The sequence below is a fragment of the Capra hircus genome, chromosome 6, assembly GCF_001704415.2.
Source record: "Capra hircus breed San Clemente chromosome 6, ASM170441v1, whole genome shotgun sequence".
Lineage (NCBI taxonomy): Eukaryota > Metazoa > Chordata > Mammalia > Artiodactyla > Bovidae > Capra > Capra hircus.
This window is the reverse complement of record NC_030813.1, coordinates 66,107,121-66,124,476: the sequence shown is the minus strand read 5'-3', so window position 1 is coordinate 66,124,476 and position 17,356 is coordinate 66,107,121. Positions and strand designations below refer to the sequence as shown.

At 35.9% G+C, this 17,356-nt stretch overlaps 1 protein-coding gene across 1 annotated transcript in view; it reads left to right on the top strand.

Moving 5' to 3' along the window:
* GABRA4 (gamma-aminobutyric acid type A receptor alpha4 subunit) overlaps nt 1-17,356 on the top strand; it is a 78,623-nt gene that overhangs the window by 26,805 nt on the left and 34,462 nt on the right. The window contains exon 8 of the mRNA XM_005681575.3: nt 4,310-4,569. Coding sequence (XP_005681632.1) covers nt 4,310-4,569 — 260 coding nt within the window. The remainder of the gene's footprint in view (nt 1-4,309; nt 4,570-17,356) is intronic.

Below are 17,356 nucleotides of genomic sequence, written 5' to 3'. Positions count from 1 at the left end.
GATTGGTTGATGAGCTTTGAATGCTTTCTTGGTTGACTACAAACTCATAGCCACTGTTCTGTCTCATTTGTCCCCCAATAATAGAAATTTCCAGTGGTATGGTGGGGGGGTGGGGAGAGCATTAGTTATAGCTGTGTCCATCCAATATTTCCTATCCAGATGAGCTTGCGTAAGGACATTATGTATCATATAGTAAGGATATTGCTGCTGCTGCTGCTAAGTCGCTTCAGTCGTGTGTCCGACTGTGTGAGCCCGTAGACGGCAGCTCTGGTAACACTAATAATAATGATACTAAAATTTGCCATGCACTGATAGAGATCATCTTATTTACTCTTCAGAATAACTCAGCAAGTTAGGCATTAGTAATTTTATATGGATAAGGATATAGACACAAAGAGATTAAGAAACTTGTATAAAATCATATATTGAAGTGATAAACCCAAAACAATTTCTGCCTAACTTTGAGAACTCCCTCATGTCCACTCTGCCATTCTGTCCTTATGTGGTGGGGGTGGGGGTCAGGGAGACAGTCTGGGGACCTGGGAGCTTGTGGATGATTTCAGAGCTGTTGAGTGGATGTGTACGGCTGTGCGCTCTGCATACTTTGTGGGAACTCTTCCATTTGCTTCTGATGGTGCTCAGGCACCAAGATACTTGTTTGGATTGACCAGGAAAATTATGCCCAATAATGAAGTCTTCTAAGACCTAAGATGTGCCAGAACAGTAACTATTTAATTGTTTGTTGAGATTTTTGATGGTATTTTCTTCAGGAAGTTAAGTTTTAAGTATGTGGGGAGGGGGGAGTGAACAGTCTATTTCATATGAGATTCAAATAAAAAGAAATAATTCTGGGCTAGCATTTATCTGTCCCAATTCTCATTTTTCTCTTTACTCAAGGAAGAATTTGCTGAGTAAGAGATGTCACTCGAGATCATGTAAAAAGAAAAACTAATAAAAATTAGTGTAAATATGAGAAGTAGAGTGTGCCAAATTCTCTGGAAAGGTCTATCGCTAAAGATGTACGCCTCTTAAGTTTTCTAATTATTCTAGGATAGTGAAACATGAAATCTGTGTAAATGCCAGCTGGCGTATCTACATCATTACTAGTTCATTTTCTAGGAGTAGCTAGCCCAAAATTCACTCCTGTGTATTGTCTTAGCCTACTCTTAAATGTCCTCTTCCAGCTCCTGGGCCAGCCAATATGGTGCATACTCAGCATTCTAAAAACGGGGCCTGGCATCAATATCGGAACTTGTTAAAAAAGTTCCACGGTTATTAAAGCATTTTCAGGGTAGATGTGGTGACCGATGTACTGTCTTCCTAGATGCAGAAGAAGCATGGCTTCTTATCTGAGAGGTTAGCGTCTGTTTGCTGTTTTGCTGGTGTCCATTTAACCAACTACTTCACCTAGACACAGGTGTAAAGAGTCCATTCCTGTCATGCTAGTTCTTTCTTAAAATTGAACTCCAGACAGAGAAACTTTTTAATGTCTAAAGGGATGGTAATTTAAACACTCAGCCAACTATTTATGCCAGTTACTTTCTTAATTTTGCCAACAGTCATAAAATAGGGACCACAATATCTGAAAGACCTTTGTACAAACTTTTAAATCAAGTGTACTCTAGACAGTAAAAACGGAATGCAAAGCAGCCACATAGCCATACATTGTTGGTCATATTCATAAACTTGGTGATCTACCCTCCTTAACAATCAGAAAGTCATTTTTGGATTCACACCTCAATAATTGCATTAATATTCTGCTTACTTGTCATTAATGATGAAATTTCTTCTCATACTGCAGGAGAGGAAAAGACCATTACTGCTTATCCTCAGGAGAAATTGTTCTATTACCAAAAAAATGTTCAAAGCAACATAGATAATCTGAAGTTGTTTATATTTGAGTTTCAGATTCCTTTTTGATTACATTATGGTCTCTGTAAAACTTTCTGATTTCTGAGTAGTATTCTTACTTACATGGCACTGTTTATATTTTATTTTCAAGATCTTCCAGTATAATTTCTATGCTATTAGAGGAAATATACCTAATAAAGTTGTAGAACAGTTTTGAATTCGTAATAGGCCATTTAACTTGCTATGAATAAGAAGAAAATCTTTGATTTATATTTAAATTTTGCAGCTAGAATTTTTCAGAATTAATTTAGGGTTTATTCATTATCTCTCAATGACCATAGGGATGGTGCCATTTTCTGGGTTGCAGAGTTGGACACGACTGAGTGACTGAACTGAACTGAACTGAACTGAAAAATAAACATAAAATAAAATAGAGGCCTAAAAGTCCTGAGGTCTCTTTCCGAAACAAAGTCTAATAAATTCACAATATTGCATTTTCATAGGCATTTAGGTATTTATATATTTGATTGAATAAGCATATTTTAAGTCTGTTTTAAACTTATAAAATGTTAAAAATATCACAAACATTTCTTTTAAAAGAGAATACAACCAAATTCTCAACTTGTTCCTTCTGTATAGTTTATGGAATATTTTTGAAAGATCCATACTCAGAAGCTACACAGTTGTTCTAATTTCTCATGTTTTAAAACTGACAATTCAGAAAGGATTAGAAGGAAAATGGATTTGTGAAGAGCTGAAAAATGTATTTTTATTTACTACACATTTATCATGTGCTCGGCATTATGTGAAATATGGTTAATTCCAAAGCGGTGTTAAATATTTCTGCCCTTAAGGAGTCAATGCTTAATGAAGTTGTGGAAACAAAGCTTACACAAATGGAACAATTAGGGAACAATACAAGGTAGAATATAATTAAGTGTCGAGTTGAAGAGACAATGTTATTTCTCCCTGCATCAAAATATTTTTATTTCTTCATTATTGCATGGAGCTCACTGTCCCTTCAGTTTAACATGTGACTTTAGGCTAGGGATTGGCATGGATTGGAATAAACAGTTTATGCCTTCATCATTGTTATTGTCTTCCTCATCATCATTCCTAAACATCTGAGTGTATCAATTCAGGAGATTTCCTAGGTGTTACATAGAATGATTTAAATGGATATGGTAAATCTCCAAATAAATTTCCAAACTTAACTACTTAACATGGATTAGATCCACAGAGAAACAAAGATGCAGAAAGGGGCAATTGTGCAAATATTTAGCATTCTTAAATAATGAATTTCTCTATAGTTTCAGTGGCAAGTGGGATTTTTCCATTGAGAATGGGGATTAACATTTTTCCAGGCTCTGCAGAAAAGGGTTTTCTGGAGATGATATGCTTCAGAAGCTTATTGATGGGAGAGAAATACTGTTATTCTTGTTACCAGTATTTTCCTGCCAACCATAAACTGAAGGGCAGTAGATGTCCAATCAAAGGAAATCAGTCCTGAATATTTATTGGAAGTACTGATGTTGAAGCTCCAATACTTTGGCCACCTAATTCTAAGAACTGACTCATTAGAAAAGACCCTTATGCTCGGAAAGATTGAAGGCAGAAAGAGAAGGGGACAACAGAGAATGAGATGGTTGGATGGCATCACCGACTCAATGGACATGAGTTTGAACAAGCTCCAGGAGTTGGTGATGGACAAGGAAGCCTGGCTTGCTGTAGTCCATGGGGTCACAAAGAGTTGGACATCACTGAGTGACTGAACTGAACTGAGGTGTCCAATATTTTTAAAACCAAATTGTTCTAGAAATCTATTTCTTGGGAGCATTCCTTCTGTTTTATATAAATTGAGCTATTTTATAACTAGTACATTTATTATTTTAATTAAATAGGTAATATTCAGGTAAAGATTTTGAGTGTCTATAACTTGTGATTTTTCTGGTAGAGAGTTTCAATAACGTGGACCATGCCTATCCCAGACATGAAATCCTGATACTTTAATTTTCAGTGTTACCATCTTCCCACTCCTGGTTGAGAATCAGTGCTTCAGTGAGTCACACTTCCTGTTAGGTGTTGAGTTTCTCAGGTATATTGGCCTGGGTACTAATATCAACCCAACATATGTTAGTTGCCTTACATACTTTAAGTCTTCATAGTAAGCTCAGTAAGTGGGTATCAAGTGAAACCCGTGTGTTTTCCTAACTTAATCCAGCTCACACTGAGCCAGTGATTGGAGGAGTATTTGAACCACATCTGTCTCTCACTCCAAAGCCTGTGCTAATTTCACTGAACCATTAGGATGGGAATCATATCAAAGATGGTTTGTTTTGAATTATTATAAACTTTGTTACTGCCACCCCACCAAATTTCCAGATCTTTTGGTTTGGTTGTTTTTTCTGCGTAGAAGTAAGCATAAAGTATTTTGTCTCTTTGCTCTTTTCCTTTGAAGGAATAACCACAGTCCTGACCATGACCACACTGAGCATCAGTGCACGGCATTCCTTACCCAAAGTGTCCTATGCAACTGCCATGGATTGGTTCATAGCTGTCTGCTTTGCTTTTGTATTTTCGGCCCTTATTGAGTTTGCTGCCGTCAACTACTTTACCAATGTTCAAATGGAAAAAGCCAAAAGGAAGACATCAAAAGCCCCCCAGGAAATTTCAGCTGCTCCAGTGCTGAGAGAAAAGCATCTTGAAACAGCTCTGCAGGTATTTGACTTAATATCCTTTAGCTCGAGATTTCAGCATCTTGGTCAAATTTCCATTGCCAGGGGAAAAGCTAGGAAATTGAAAATCCCAACAATTTGTAACTTATTTAAAAATTCAAAAAAAATTTTTTAAAGGATAATCGTAAATTTCAACTTTGAAACTATAATTAATGGCTTAAAAATTAAACAGCTCTGGATGAGATAGATGTACACAGAGCTGTTCAAATGGAAGTTCAGAGTTTAAAATTTTTTAATTTTTAGGGGGCAAAATCTTATGTATGCACTTAAGAGAAACCTGTGGATACCCTTAAGTAGGTCAGAAAAGCATCTTAGTAGAGTTCATTGAACAAAATAAAGCAGTGATTCTTCGCATAGCTCTGCATTAGAACTGCCCGCATGGGGCTGTGCCCTTGTATGAGAAAAGAAAAGAAAACCAATAAACTAGAAGACTCATAGGTGCAGGTGATATCCGTCCAAGATTGAGAATTCTTGTCCTAAAGAGACAGATCTAAAAGGATATTAAAGTATATAAGAGCTACTGTAATTTACATTGGGCGCATAAGTGATTCTGCAAATTAAAAAAAGTTAAAAAGTGACTATTGGATACCAGTTGTACAAAAATAGCAAACCATCATGAAAATGAGCAAGCAAGCAATCATCACCTCCTCTTTCTCCTCCTCCATCTCTTCTTTCTCCCCCTCCTCCTCTGATACTCCACTATCTCTCTCTCGTTTTCTTTCCTTAATCAAAGAAGTACCTATGGTCAGTTATACACAGCCTTATTGTAGTTGCCACAAATGAGTCTAAAGCTCCTTTTGTCTGCATGTACCCAAATCAAAGTGTATGTAAGTCACCAACTCTATTCTCTGTAGGTAATAACTCATCCCCTTAATTATTCAAACATGCATTCATTCTTTTTTTCACTCATTCACCAAATACACATTTAGTGTCAACTATGCACCAGGCACTGTTGATGATCTGAGAAACAAGGGCATACAAAGCCCTCTGACAATTATCTTACCCTATGGACTTACATTTAAGTATGTAGGATAGGGGAGACATAAAATTTACAAAAAGAATGTATATATATAGCAAAACAGGTACATTAGATGGTACATTGCTTTCATAGTGCTGAATCACCAAAGTGGGAAGGAAATGTTAGGGCCTTGTGACAATAGTAGAATTCAGTTCTGAGACCAAAAAGTCCTCCCAGAGAAGATGCCAGTAGAACAAATTAGGTTAGCTGTTTACCCTGGTAGGTATGAACTGTTATGGGGCCTTCAGTTTATAGCTCTCCTTCCCAGTGCAGGGATATGGAGACTGGTTCTCTAAGAATGACATATGAGCTGATAGAAAAATTATTGTCCTTCCGTTAAAGTAAGTTTGGATAGCTTACATTTTCTTCTAAAGAAATCAGTTTCATCAAGATTTTCAAAATTATTAGAATGAATTTTGTTTACTATTGTCAGATAAAAAACTCATGATCAACAGTTTCATTCCCTTTTCCTTTCCCCATAAGTAATTTTGTGTCCTTTCTGCTTTTTATTGTTTTGTTGTGTTTGTTTTGTTTTGTTGTATTGAGGCTTTGGTAGAATAATTCTATCTACTGTTCCTTTAAAAAATTATCTTGTGTTTATTTATTTGCTTTTTATTCTTATTGTTGACTTAAGATTTATTTTAATTTCATCTTTCTGCAGGTTAACTTTGTTACTCTTTTTCTAGCATTTTGAGTTTAGTTCTTAATTTATTTTCCATTTCTTATTTAATAATAAAGTTTCCTTTATTGCAATGAGATTTCCTTTGCATACAGCTTTGGCCATAATTCATAACTTTAATGATATATTATCATAATTATTTGCTAAATAATCTGCAATTATGCTGCTATTTTTCTATATAAGCTCATAATCATTTGGAAGATAATATTACAAGTTCCAAATGGGATACTGTTTGTTTATCTAGCTTCATTGTATTTTTAGTTGAACCACCTTATGTTCAGAAATGTTACCTGTATAGATTTGAATGTTATTGATATTTTCATTATACTAAAGCTTATAAGTGTTTGATGGAAATTAAGGAGTTGACTATTAGTTACTAATTTTACCTAAAACATTATTATGTCACTTCTTAATAACTTTATAAGTCACTTCTTGCTTTCTTGATCTTTCAAATACCAAAAAAGAAAAATTCTTCCAAAATGAGATGGTGTTAGTTTTGCATTTTAACTAGTTTTGTCTTATGCATCTTGATGCTGTGATACTCAACATGTAAAGATTTATAACAGCTCTATTTTCATTTAACTCTGTGAATTTGATCATAAGATAACCTCTATAGGGAGATTCCATATAATACCCCTTGAATTCTATTTGGTCTGATTTCATTAACTTTTATATTCTTTCTTAATATTAACTTTTGTAATGCATTTTTATTGTTAACTTTTCACATTCTTTATTTTTTCATACACTTTGAAAGCTATCTGTCCTATGATTATATAACCAGTGTTTAACTTTTAAAACAACATATTTCAACTTATCATTTTCTAATATTGTAGAAGTTATTAAATATATTGACTTTTCCTTGTAGCTATTAACACCCCCTGATCCCATGATTGCTAAAGTCTAAAGAGTCTGCATTTGGAGACACTATATATACATGTAGTTTTTTTCTGTTTATAATGAGTTGATATGATTCTCTTTTCATTTTTGCAAGGTGATAAGACTCCTTGCATAGTGTTATTGTATATACTTGAAAGTACTGCTTAACTAGCATCAAACTATTCTGCAGAATTTCCAAAGGTGGGATGAGAACTAATACCTCCTTGAAACATTTTTTGACTGTAACAGTTGTTATCACTGATGAATGCTAGGTTTGGTGCGTCCAGTTGGCTAAGTCCGCTTGGATTCAGTAACTCCTCTTGGCAGCATGGGCCTCATGCTGTGTGCAAATGGCATAATAAGGAATAAGATGATGAAATTTGTTTGTGAAGGGCATCGAGTCATGGTCTTTACAGGTTTGGAAGGAATTTATAATAAATTTCATCAAAATATATGTTTCATGTCCTCTACAGTGTGTAACCATGTATGTATTATAACTTAGATCTCCAGGGCAGTTTCCTTGAAGAATCTGTGTTCTAAGGACAGTAATTAATGAATTCCCATCCATCTTCCAGAGTACATATTGCTGCCAGAACACCCCTGGCTTTGGGGCTTCAGTTGTCATTGAATACTTTCAATGTTAAGTTTAGCTTTGAAGGTTGAGAATGCATTAAAATTGAGGAAGGGAAGGAGACAGAGAAAAACTTAGATAAATAAGGAGAAGAAAGCAAGAAGGGGAAAGATGTGTTAAGAGCAAAATTTTAAAATATGTTGCTGGTAGGAAATATTCTAATCATCTTACTAAGTTTGGATTTTCAGTATAGATTTTAATCAAATAGTTGAAATTTTGTTATTCTAATGTGTTCCAACTTGTGTAGCTATTTGCTTATTTGAATAATGCTGCCTTTGTTTAAAATGTGTTTAAACTCCTCATTTAAAATTGCCTTCAGTCTGCACAATATTTGATAGTTCACTGGTCCTTTGGGTAAGCTCACTGGTCCTTTGATTCATTGTCCCTATATGTGACCTATGGACTGTTAACAGCCTAGCAGAGTTTTATGGTTACCATTTTTATTTCTTGGGAATTGGAAAGCTTATGCTTTATGGAATATTCATGAAGCAAGGAGAAAAGGCCGATTGGCAGACTCTACGAGCAGCTACGGGCAGCCTGAATATGTTCTTAGGCACCTCAGTGGTTGTTTTGCTTCTGCGACATTATTATAATTCTGGCTTTGACTTTGCCCTTCCAGTATTTAAGCTGAGCTCTATTTTTGTGGTTCTATCTTTCCGTACCCCTACTGCTTCTTAGAGTACCTACCTGCTCGCTGACACAGGTGATCTGGATTAATAGGATGGTTTGGAAAATAAGTAACTATAAAATGTGGAGATTTCTTAATAAAATCATATTTTAAAAATTATTTGAAAATATATTCCACAGTTCTTGTTCAGTCAGAAAGTATAGATTAATGTAAGCACATTGTATATTGTGAAAAAAAACCCATGATATAATGACTAAAATTCCTCAGACTTTTACATTGTGTCAGGTACTGTGTGATATACTTAACGTGTGCTAATTAATTGCAAGCTCACAATAACTATTTTACAGATAAAGAAAGTGACCCTTGAAGTTGTTAAGTGATGTGTTCAAGATAACACAACTAGAAAATGGTAGACCCAATATTTAGCTTAATTTAGGTGTGTCTGAGTGTAGGGTTTGTTCTCTTAAATTCTGTTTTATAGTATTTAATCTATAATATAGCTATACAGATAGACATTATAATGTATGTGTGTGTATATATATATATATATATAATACAAGTGTATAAAATGATGAGCCTAACAGTCTTTTGTTTGTATTTCTATGGTTAAATAACAACAGCGAAATATTCCAAATGCTTTTAGTAAGAACTTTTACAGACATTGTAGATGCATTTTAATTCTAACAACTTATAAAATACATTCTATTTTTGTCCATGTTTTACCAACGAGGATATTGCTAGTTAGGGATCAAGCAATCTGCCCAGTGTTATTTATCTGGTAAGTGGCAGGGCTGGGCTTGCAAACCTCAAACTTCTCATTTCACATCTTAATGACTGATTAGATGCTGGGACAGGGAAATGAAGGATGAGATAGATGGTGGTGGCATCATTCATTAGAACAGAGAGCAGTGAAGCATGTTTAATGAAGAAGATAATTAGTTCAAGTTTAGACAGGTGGACTTTCCCATAGCGGGACATTTTCTCCCATCCCATGATAGGATGGAATGTCAATGGGTACTTTTCTGAATACAAGTGCATGCATCTCCACTGTACACCTTTCCTGTCCCATCTACCTAACTGCTTTGTCTGTTTACATTTCACTGTAGCTATTCTTCATGGACTTTTCACTGTTAAAGTGCTCATAGATTCTTATAAGGATATTTGTAAATTAAATAGCTATTTGCTCCACTTAGAATCTTTAAGAAAAACATGATATTAAAAGAGTATATAAATAATTCAAGATGCACCTTGAATTTAGTAATTCAAGTGCATTCTTGAAAATCTCCTTCTTTACTATCTATTCTTCAAAGTCAAACTCTAGCCCTATTTCCCAGATGAGGGTCATTTTGACCAACCTTAAGGATCTCAAGGACATGGTGGCAAGAGTCCACATCTACAAAACGTGGGTAACAACAGAATAAGAGAAAAAAGAATAGAAAAATAGGAACTATTTGTCTTTCTCTGTATGACTTATTTCACTAAGAATACCCTCCAGATCCAGCCATGTTATAGCAAATGGCAACATTCTTTTGATGGTTAAGTAATGTTTCATTGTGTGTGTGTGTGTATATATATATATATATATATGTGTGTATATATATATATGCTGCTGCTAAGTCGCTCAGTCGTGTCCGACTCTTCGTGACCCCATGGACGGCAGCCTACCAGGCTCCTCCGTTCATGGGATTTTGCAGGCAAGAGTACTGGAGTGGGGTGCCATTGCCTTCTCCAATATATATATATATATATAAACACACACATATATACTACATCTTTTTAATCCATTAATCTATTGATGGACACTTAAGTTGCTTCCATATCATGGCAACTGTAAATAGAGTTGCAATGAACATGGGGGTACATATAGTTTTTCAAATCAGTGTTTTTGTTTTCTTTGGAAATATAGTCAAGAGTGGAATTACTGGATCATATGGTAGTTCTATTTTTAGTTTCTTGAGAAACCTTCTTGTTCTCCATAGTGGCTATAAACCAATTTACATTCCCTCCAATGGTGTACAGGGCCCCTCACTGTACAGGATCTCCACACCCTCTCCAGCATTTGTTATTTGTGGTCTTTATGATGATAGCCATCTGACAAGTGTGAGGTGCTATCTCAGATGGTTTTGATTTGCATTTCCCTGATGGTCACAATAGCTGTGATCATTATCATTGTTTATTTCCTTGAAGCATCTTTGACATCTAATGCATGCACCACACATAAGTTATCATCTATAATATTCTAAAGTATTTTGAATAAATTATTTCATATGTGATTACTCTGTTTACCTACATGGATGGTGAACTCCTTAATAAAATTGATTATGGCTTCATTCTATCTTCCCATACAGCACATAGCACAGTGTCTAATAGTCACAGTTGTTTATTATAATCAGCCAACTATAGTAATCAGACAATAGGAAATGTGGTGCCTTTAAAAACCAATGCATTTATCACCAGTTTCCAAAAGCACTTGCATTTTTATGTAAAATTCCTCCTTACTACAGTTAAGTGTGAACTTTAGGTGGATATTAAGTGGTGAGTCATAACCAGGTCACTGTGAGGATCAGGAATAGCAGATAGTCATTCTGAGACATGCATGTCAATAGTTGGACTTAGCTAGCAGACAAAAACAGGGAACTGAGGAGGACGCTTTGAAAACAAAATCAAGCAAAATGAAAAGTCTCTGTAAATCTATAAGCGCAGCCATGCATTATGAGGAGAGTGCAGTTTGTTGTCCTTGGATCATTTTTGTCATCTCTTTCACTGAAAGTGAAAGTCATTCAGTCTTATCCAATTCTTTGCGACTCCATGGAGTATACCATCCATGGAATTCTCCAGGCCTGAATGCTGGAGTAGGTAGCCTTTCCCTTCTCCAGGGGATCTTCCCAACCGAGGGATCAAAGCCAGGTCTCCTGCATTGCAGGTGGATTCTTTACCTGCTGAGCCACCAGGGAAGCCCAACAGTATCGGAGTGCATAGCCTATCCCTTCTCCAGAGGACATTCCCAGCCCAGGAATTGAACTGGAGTCTCCTACATTGCAGGTGGATTCTTTACCAGCTGAGCTATCAGGGAAGCCCACACAGATATTGGTTTCTGTGAGCAACACCAGTGTTAAGTACGATAATTTCCCAGCGGTTGATAATACACAAGCCTCATTGCATTCTAACAGGCTCTATAAACTAGGCCAGTTTCAGATTTTCATCTCAATCATTCTCAAAATTTCCCTTAGAAATGCTGTGCTTTAAATAGTTTAAGCTAACATGCGAAAAAAAAAAAACACACACACCTCGTTTTCTGGTTTATCCTTCTTTCACTTCTTAACTTAGTTTAAAACCTATTTCTGTGGCAGTTTGAACAATGATGTGAAGAGGTACTGTCATTCCACTTGACATTTCGATTTGTTGGTGACAGTAGTAGTTTAATGACTTCTTTAAGTCTTATATAAATTGTACCTCTCTGAAGCCATACTTTTTTCTGTACTGAATGTTCTGTAGTTAGTAATGCTCTTTAGGCAATGAGTAATTGTTTAATTGCACAATTATTAAACTGGATGATTTAAGTGTCATGAGTATCAGAATTATGTTTAATTTCCAATCATGTTTTTCATCTGTTACTTTTATTATGTGTCACGTGCTGACTTATGAGAAACTGTCATTTTGCTAAAGCAAGAGAGCCAAATCTCAGTTAGCAACTTAACAAGTGTTTCCAGAGCAATACTACGCACTAGCCATCATGCAAGGTGCTGGGAAGTCAAAGAATAGAAAACCTGGGAGCATAGTCTTAAAGTGAAGGAGACAGGATATTATTTTTATAATTGACTATATATATGTAATATATAGAATCTTGGTTTAAGAATAATTCAAGTATGTTTGTAGTAGTATAAGCTTACTCTCAAATATTCACTGCTACCTTAGACCTATGTGCTGGAATATGGATCTACGAATTCAATAACCTACTAGGAACTTATTTATTTATGGCTATATTAATGGAACACTTGTTAAGTGTAGTAGTTTGGAAATACTCTGAGGGTAGTGTCGGGGGTGACATTCAACACTTAACTTCAAATATTTAAATAATGATATGTATGTGAATGTGAATAAATGAATGTGAACATGAATGAATAAATGTGAAAAATGCTTTGAAGGATGTTTGAGAGGGTGATAATTATATCAAAGAGAGTTAAGCTGAGACTTCAAATTAGCCTTTGAAATGCAAAAAGTGACAAGGTAAGAGACATTATTCAAAATGACAAAGGGAGGAGAAGCGATCAGTTTTAGTAGCTTATTGAAGTATTATTGTGCATATCTTGGTGATTATTTGTAATAACATCACGTGGGAAGAAAAATGCCAACATTAGCATCATAATTGAAAATTTAGGCTATTTTCTCCTCCAGAATGCCATAATTTCAATGCTACATCAGGTAGGCTAGATATTAATATGTTAGCTAGTATTTAAGGAAGTATTAAGGCATCTTGTAAACCTAATATAATACAGTGTAGGAGTGTGTGTATGTGGTATGGATATAGATTACTAGTAAACTTGTTCATTTATTTTCATGTATTCTATGTTTGCAAATATGACAAAGGAAGAAGCTGGAAGTGTATTTATGTAGTATGTAGAATTTAGGGATTCAGTAAGTAGCTTGTCGCCATCATAATCATCATTATTTTTTAAATTTTTCTTTTTTTTAATTTTATTTATTTTTGGTGTGTCAGGTTTTAATTATGGCACATGGGTTCAGTCACCCCTTCGTATGTGGGATCTTTAGTTCCCTGACCAAGGATCAAAGCCACATCCTGTGTATTGGGAAGTGGATTCTTAACTGCTGGACCACCAGGGAAGTCCCCATCATTGTTACTTCTATGTGCCATATAGGGCTTCCCAGGTGGCCATAGTGGTAAAGAACCCACCTACCAATGCAGGAGACATAAGAGATGCATCCATGGAGTTGCAAAGAGTCGAACACAACTGAAACGACTTAGCACACACACACATGTGCCATATATATATATTGTGCTTGTTACTTTATGTGTGTTATCTCTGATTTCCATAAACACACTAAGATAAGTCGTGTTGTTACATATACAGTTTTATGGTTGAGGACACTGAGCCTTGGCGAAATGTTTGGGATGCTTTCTGATGCACTGTGCTGACTCTCAACTAGAGAAAACAGGCAGGTATTGAGGGATTTTTGTCTCTACTCTCAGTTTTCCGGTTTTTCTTTGATCACACAACCTAATATCTGAGTGTACATTTCTCTGTCTGTTACTTGATGATGTTAACCAAGATTATATCCCTTCTAACCAAGATTAGTTCCCTTCTAATTTAAAAACCTGTTACTACAAACTCATCCATATCTATAACTAATGCTGCTAAGTCACTTCAGTCGTGTCCGACTCTGTGCGACCCCATAGACGGTACCCCACCAGGCTCCCCCGTCCCTGGGATTCTCCAGGCAAGAACACTGGAGTGGGTTGCCATTTCCTTCTCCAACGCTGGAAAGTGAAAAGTGAAAGTGAAGTAGCTCAGTTGTGGCCGACCCTCAGCGACCCCATGGACTGCAGCCTTCCAGGCTCCTCCGTCCGTGGGATTTTCCAGGCAAGAGTACTGGAGTGGGTTGCCATTGCCTTAACTAATGCTAGCTTGCTTTATACTCTTTAACATATGTTTACTTTCATAAGCATGGCTACAAAGAAGGATGGTTCTTTTTGGGTTCACTGAGTCAGGTCAAACTAAATATTCAGGTTATTTTATATATTCTTACATAGCAAAAGTCCACACTGTTCCAACAGCAATAAGAACATCAACTGATCCTGTGTTTAGTAGCACCAGAGAGTATTTTAAATATTTTACATATATTCACTTATATAATTGGCATAGCAATCCTGTTCTAGTTTCATCCTCTTTTATAGATGACTAACTGAGACACAGAGAGGTGTAAGTGATTCGTTCAAGCACACACCTCCTAAATAATTGAGCCAGGATTTAAACCCAATAGTCTAGCTCCAAAGTCTAGATTTACAACCTATATTAATTGTTTCCCCTCTCTTATAACCAAATACCACGACTGGTGACTCTTTCCTGTGCTTACCCCCACATCCTCACTCCCCACCCCATTCCTCATTTTTCTGAAGGTTGTTAATGTTTATATTGTTGAAAGTGTAAGCTGGACTATAAAATTCTATCCCATTTATAACGAAGCCCAAGCAGTTCAGGGCTGGCAGTTCAGTTTACATAGAAGCTAAAGTCTTAGAAAATTAGCCATACTCTCCAAATTTCTAGCTTTGCATAAAATATATGTGGCTTTCCTCAGTGCTAAAAATCACCAATTGATTTAGCTCGGTCATTTTGACTATATGCCAATCCATAGTTTTCCCAATATTTTGACATTTTAAACATCTAAAAAATGTTAAAAGGTATGTCTTTGAATTTTCAGTTTGAAATAACCTGCCTGATATGTACTACTAGATTCAATTAACAATATATTTCAAAAGAATTCTATTTTAAAGGCGGAGAGGAAAATTTTAAAGGGTCTTAAAAGAGTTTTTACACTTACTGAATTTACGCTATGTCAGGTGACAGCATAGGTATTCTGCAGGGGCCAAGAGATGAAAAAAATGTGGTGAATTTTGGGAGGGGCTAGTGAGAGAACCTAGCCTGGCAGTGAGGTGTATTTTACTGATGGTCAGCAGATAAAGGAGAGTATCAAGGAAATGAGCCATCTCATTACTCTAAATATCATTAGTTTGGTTTGTGATTTTTATGCCTTAGCTTAAGGATCGCTGTAGAATTGCTCTATAATTAGTAAACTTCTGTCACGTTGTTGATATTTTTATTACTTCTCCATTTACTCCGTTCCTTCTCCAGTACATCTGGCACAGATTTGCTAAGAATCTAGCAGGTGCTCAAGAAACAGCTACTGATTAATTTCACTCCTCATGTAACTGAGATAGGTGCTCAGTTGTCAGGGAGAGCAATACATGAAGGAACCATCCATTTCCCCAGGTGAAATTTTTGCTATCAGTTTTTTTCTTAATGGTGTTTCCCATTATTATTAACTTGGTGAATCTTTTTCTGTGTTACTATATGAGTGGGCCAACACTTCTTTTTAGGGGGGAACATTGTCAGCTTCAAAAATATGCAGATGCTTGAAACAAATTCCCTCAATATTTGGCTATATTATCCAGCAAGTTTTCTTCCCTCAGCTACTGAGTAAGAGTATTCATTCCTTCTGGTTTATTTGGCTAAGCTGCCAATTTCCCTTCTGCTATTTTGAGGGGCTAATTTTCCCACAACATAATATACATCGCTAAATCTCCAGCTTTTCTCTCAGCCTCTGATAATTTAGAAGTTTCAAGATGCATCAGTTTGGGTATTACTTGTTTCATTTCATTTAAATAAACCAGAGGATATTATGCATATAAATGTCTTTGGTAGAGGAAAATTGTTATGTATTTTGGCCAATTAAAGGAGAGGGCATTTTCTATTCAGATTGTGTGGCATGGTGTGTTTTTCTTAATACTTGCTACTATCTCATCTTCCAGGAGACTCTTACCCTACCTAACTTCTTTGAATAATGTGTTATATTCTTTCCCAATGTCTTTTTTGCTGCTTTTATTAGTGAGCCTGAATTTTCACATTCCTCTTGCTTAATTATTCTGTAGAACTATTCTTTCCCCTTCATTTGCTCTATCTTTAATTTTTTAGTTTTTTAGTTTTATTTTAGTTTTTAATTTTTACTGAATTATAGCTGATTTACCATGCTGTGATAGTTTCAGGTATACAGCAGAGTTAGTCAGATATATCCATATATATATATATATATATATATCCTCTTTTGTAGATTCTTTTCCCATATAGGCCATTACAGAGTATTGAGTAGAGCTCTCTGTGCTATACAGTAGGTTCTTACTAGTTATCTATTTTATATACAGTAGTGTATATGTATCAATTCCAAACTCTCTATTTATCCCTTCCCCTGCTTATCCCATGGTAACCTAAGTTTGTTTGGTACATCTGTGATTTTACTTCTGTTCTGTAAATAAGTTCATCTATACACTTTTTTTTTAGATTCCACATATAAGCAATATATATATTTGTCTTCCTGTGTCTGATTTACTTCACTCAGTATAATAGTCTTTAGGTTCTTCCATGAAGTAAATTGACTTATTTTGTTCTTTTTTATGACTTGAGTAATTTTAAAAAATCTAATGTTTTCATGTAGACAACTAACTTGGGCATTTCTTTATCCCCTCCAGTCTCATGACTCCCTAACAATGTGGTCCAGTGAATTTTGCTTCTTTCTCAAACTCTCTCCCTCTTTTGGGAGTAGTTTGGCTGAAGCCAACTTTTTGACTTACTATTTGTTTGGCTAATTGAAAACAGTTGTATATTCCATAGTTAGAGAAAAATCTGCCTATAAGGAATTCAAAAACAATGTTCAGTTCGGTTCGGTTCAGTTCAGTCGCTCAGTCGTGTCCAGCTCTTTGTGACCCCATGAATCACAGCATGCCAGGCTTCCCTGTCCATCACCAACTCCCAGAGTTCACCCACACTCATGTCCATCGAGTCAGTGATGCCATCCAGCCATCTCATCCTCTGTCATCCCCTTCTCCTCCTACCCGCAATCCCTCCCAGCAACAGGGTCTTATCCAATGAGTCAACACTTCGCATGAGGTGGCCAAAGTACTGGAGTTTCATCTTCAGCATCAGTCCTTCCAATGAATACCCAGGACTGATCTCCTTTAGAATGGATTGGTTGGATCTCCTTGCAGTCCAAGGAACTCTCAAGATACTCCTCCAACACCACAGTTCAAAAGCATCAATTCTTCAGCACTCAGCTTTCTTCACAGTCCAACTCTCAACATCCATACATGACTACTGGAAAAACCATAGCCTTGACTAGACGGACCTTTGTTGGCAAAGTAATGTCTCTG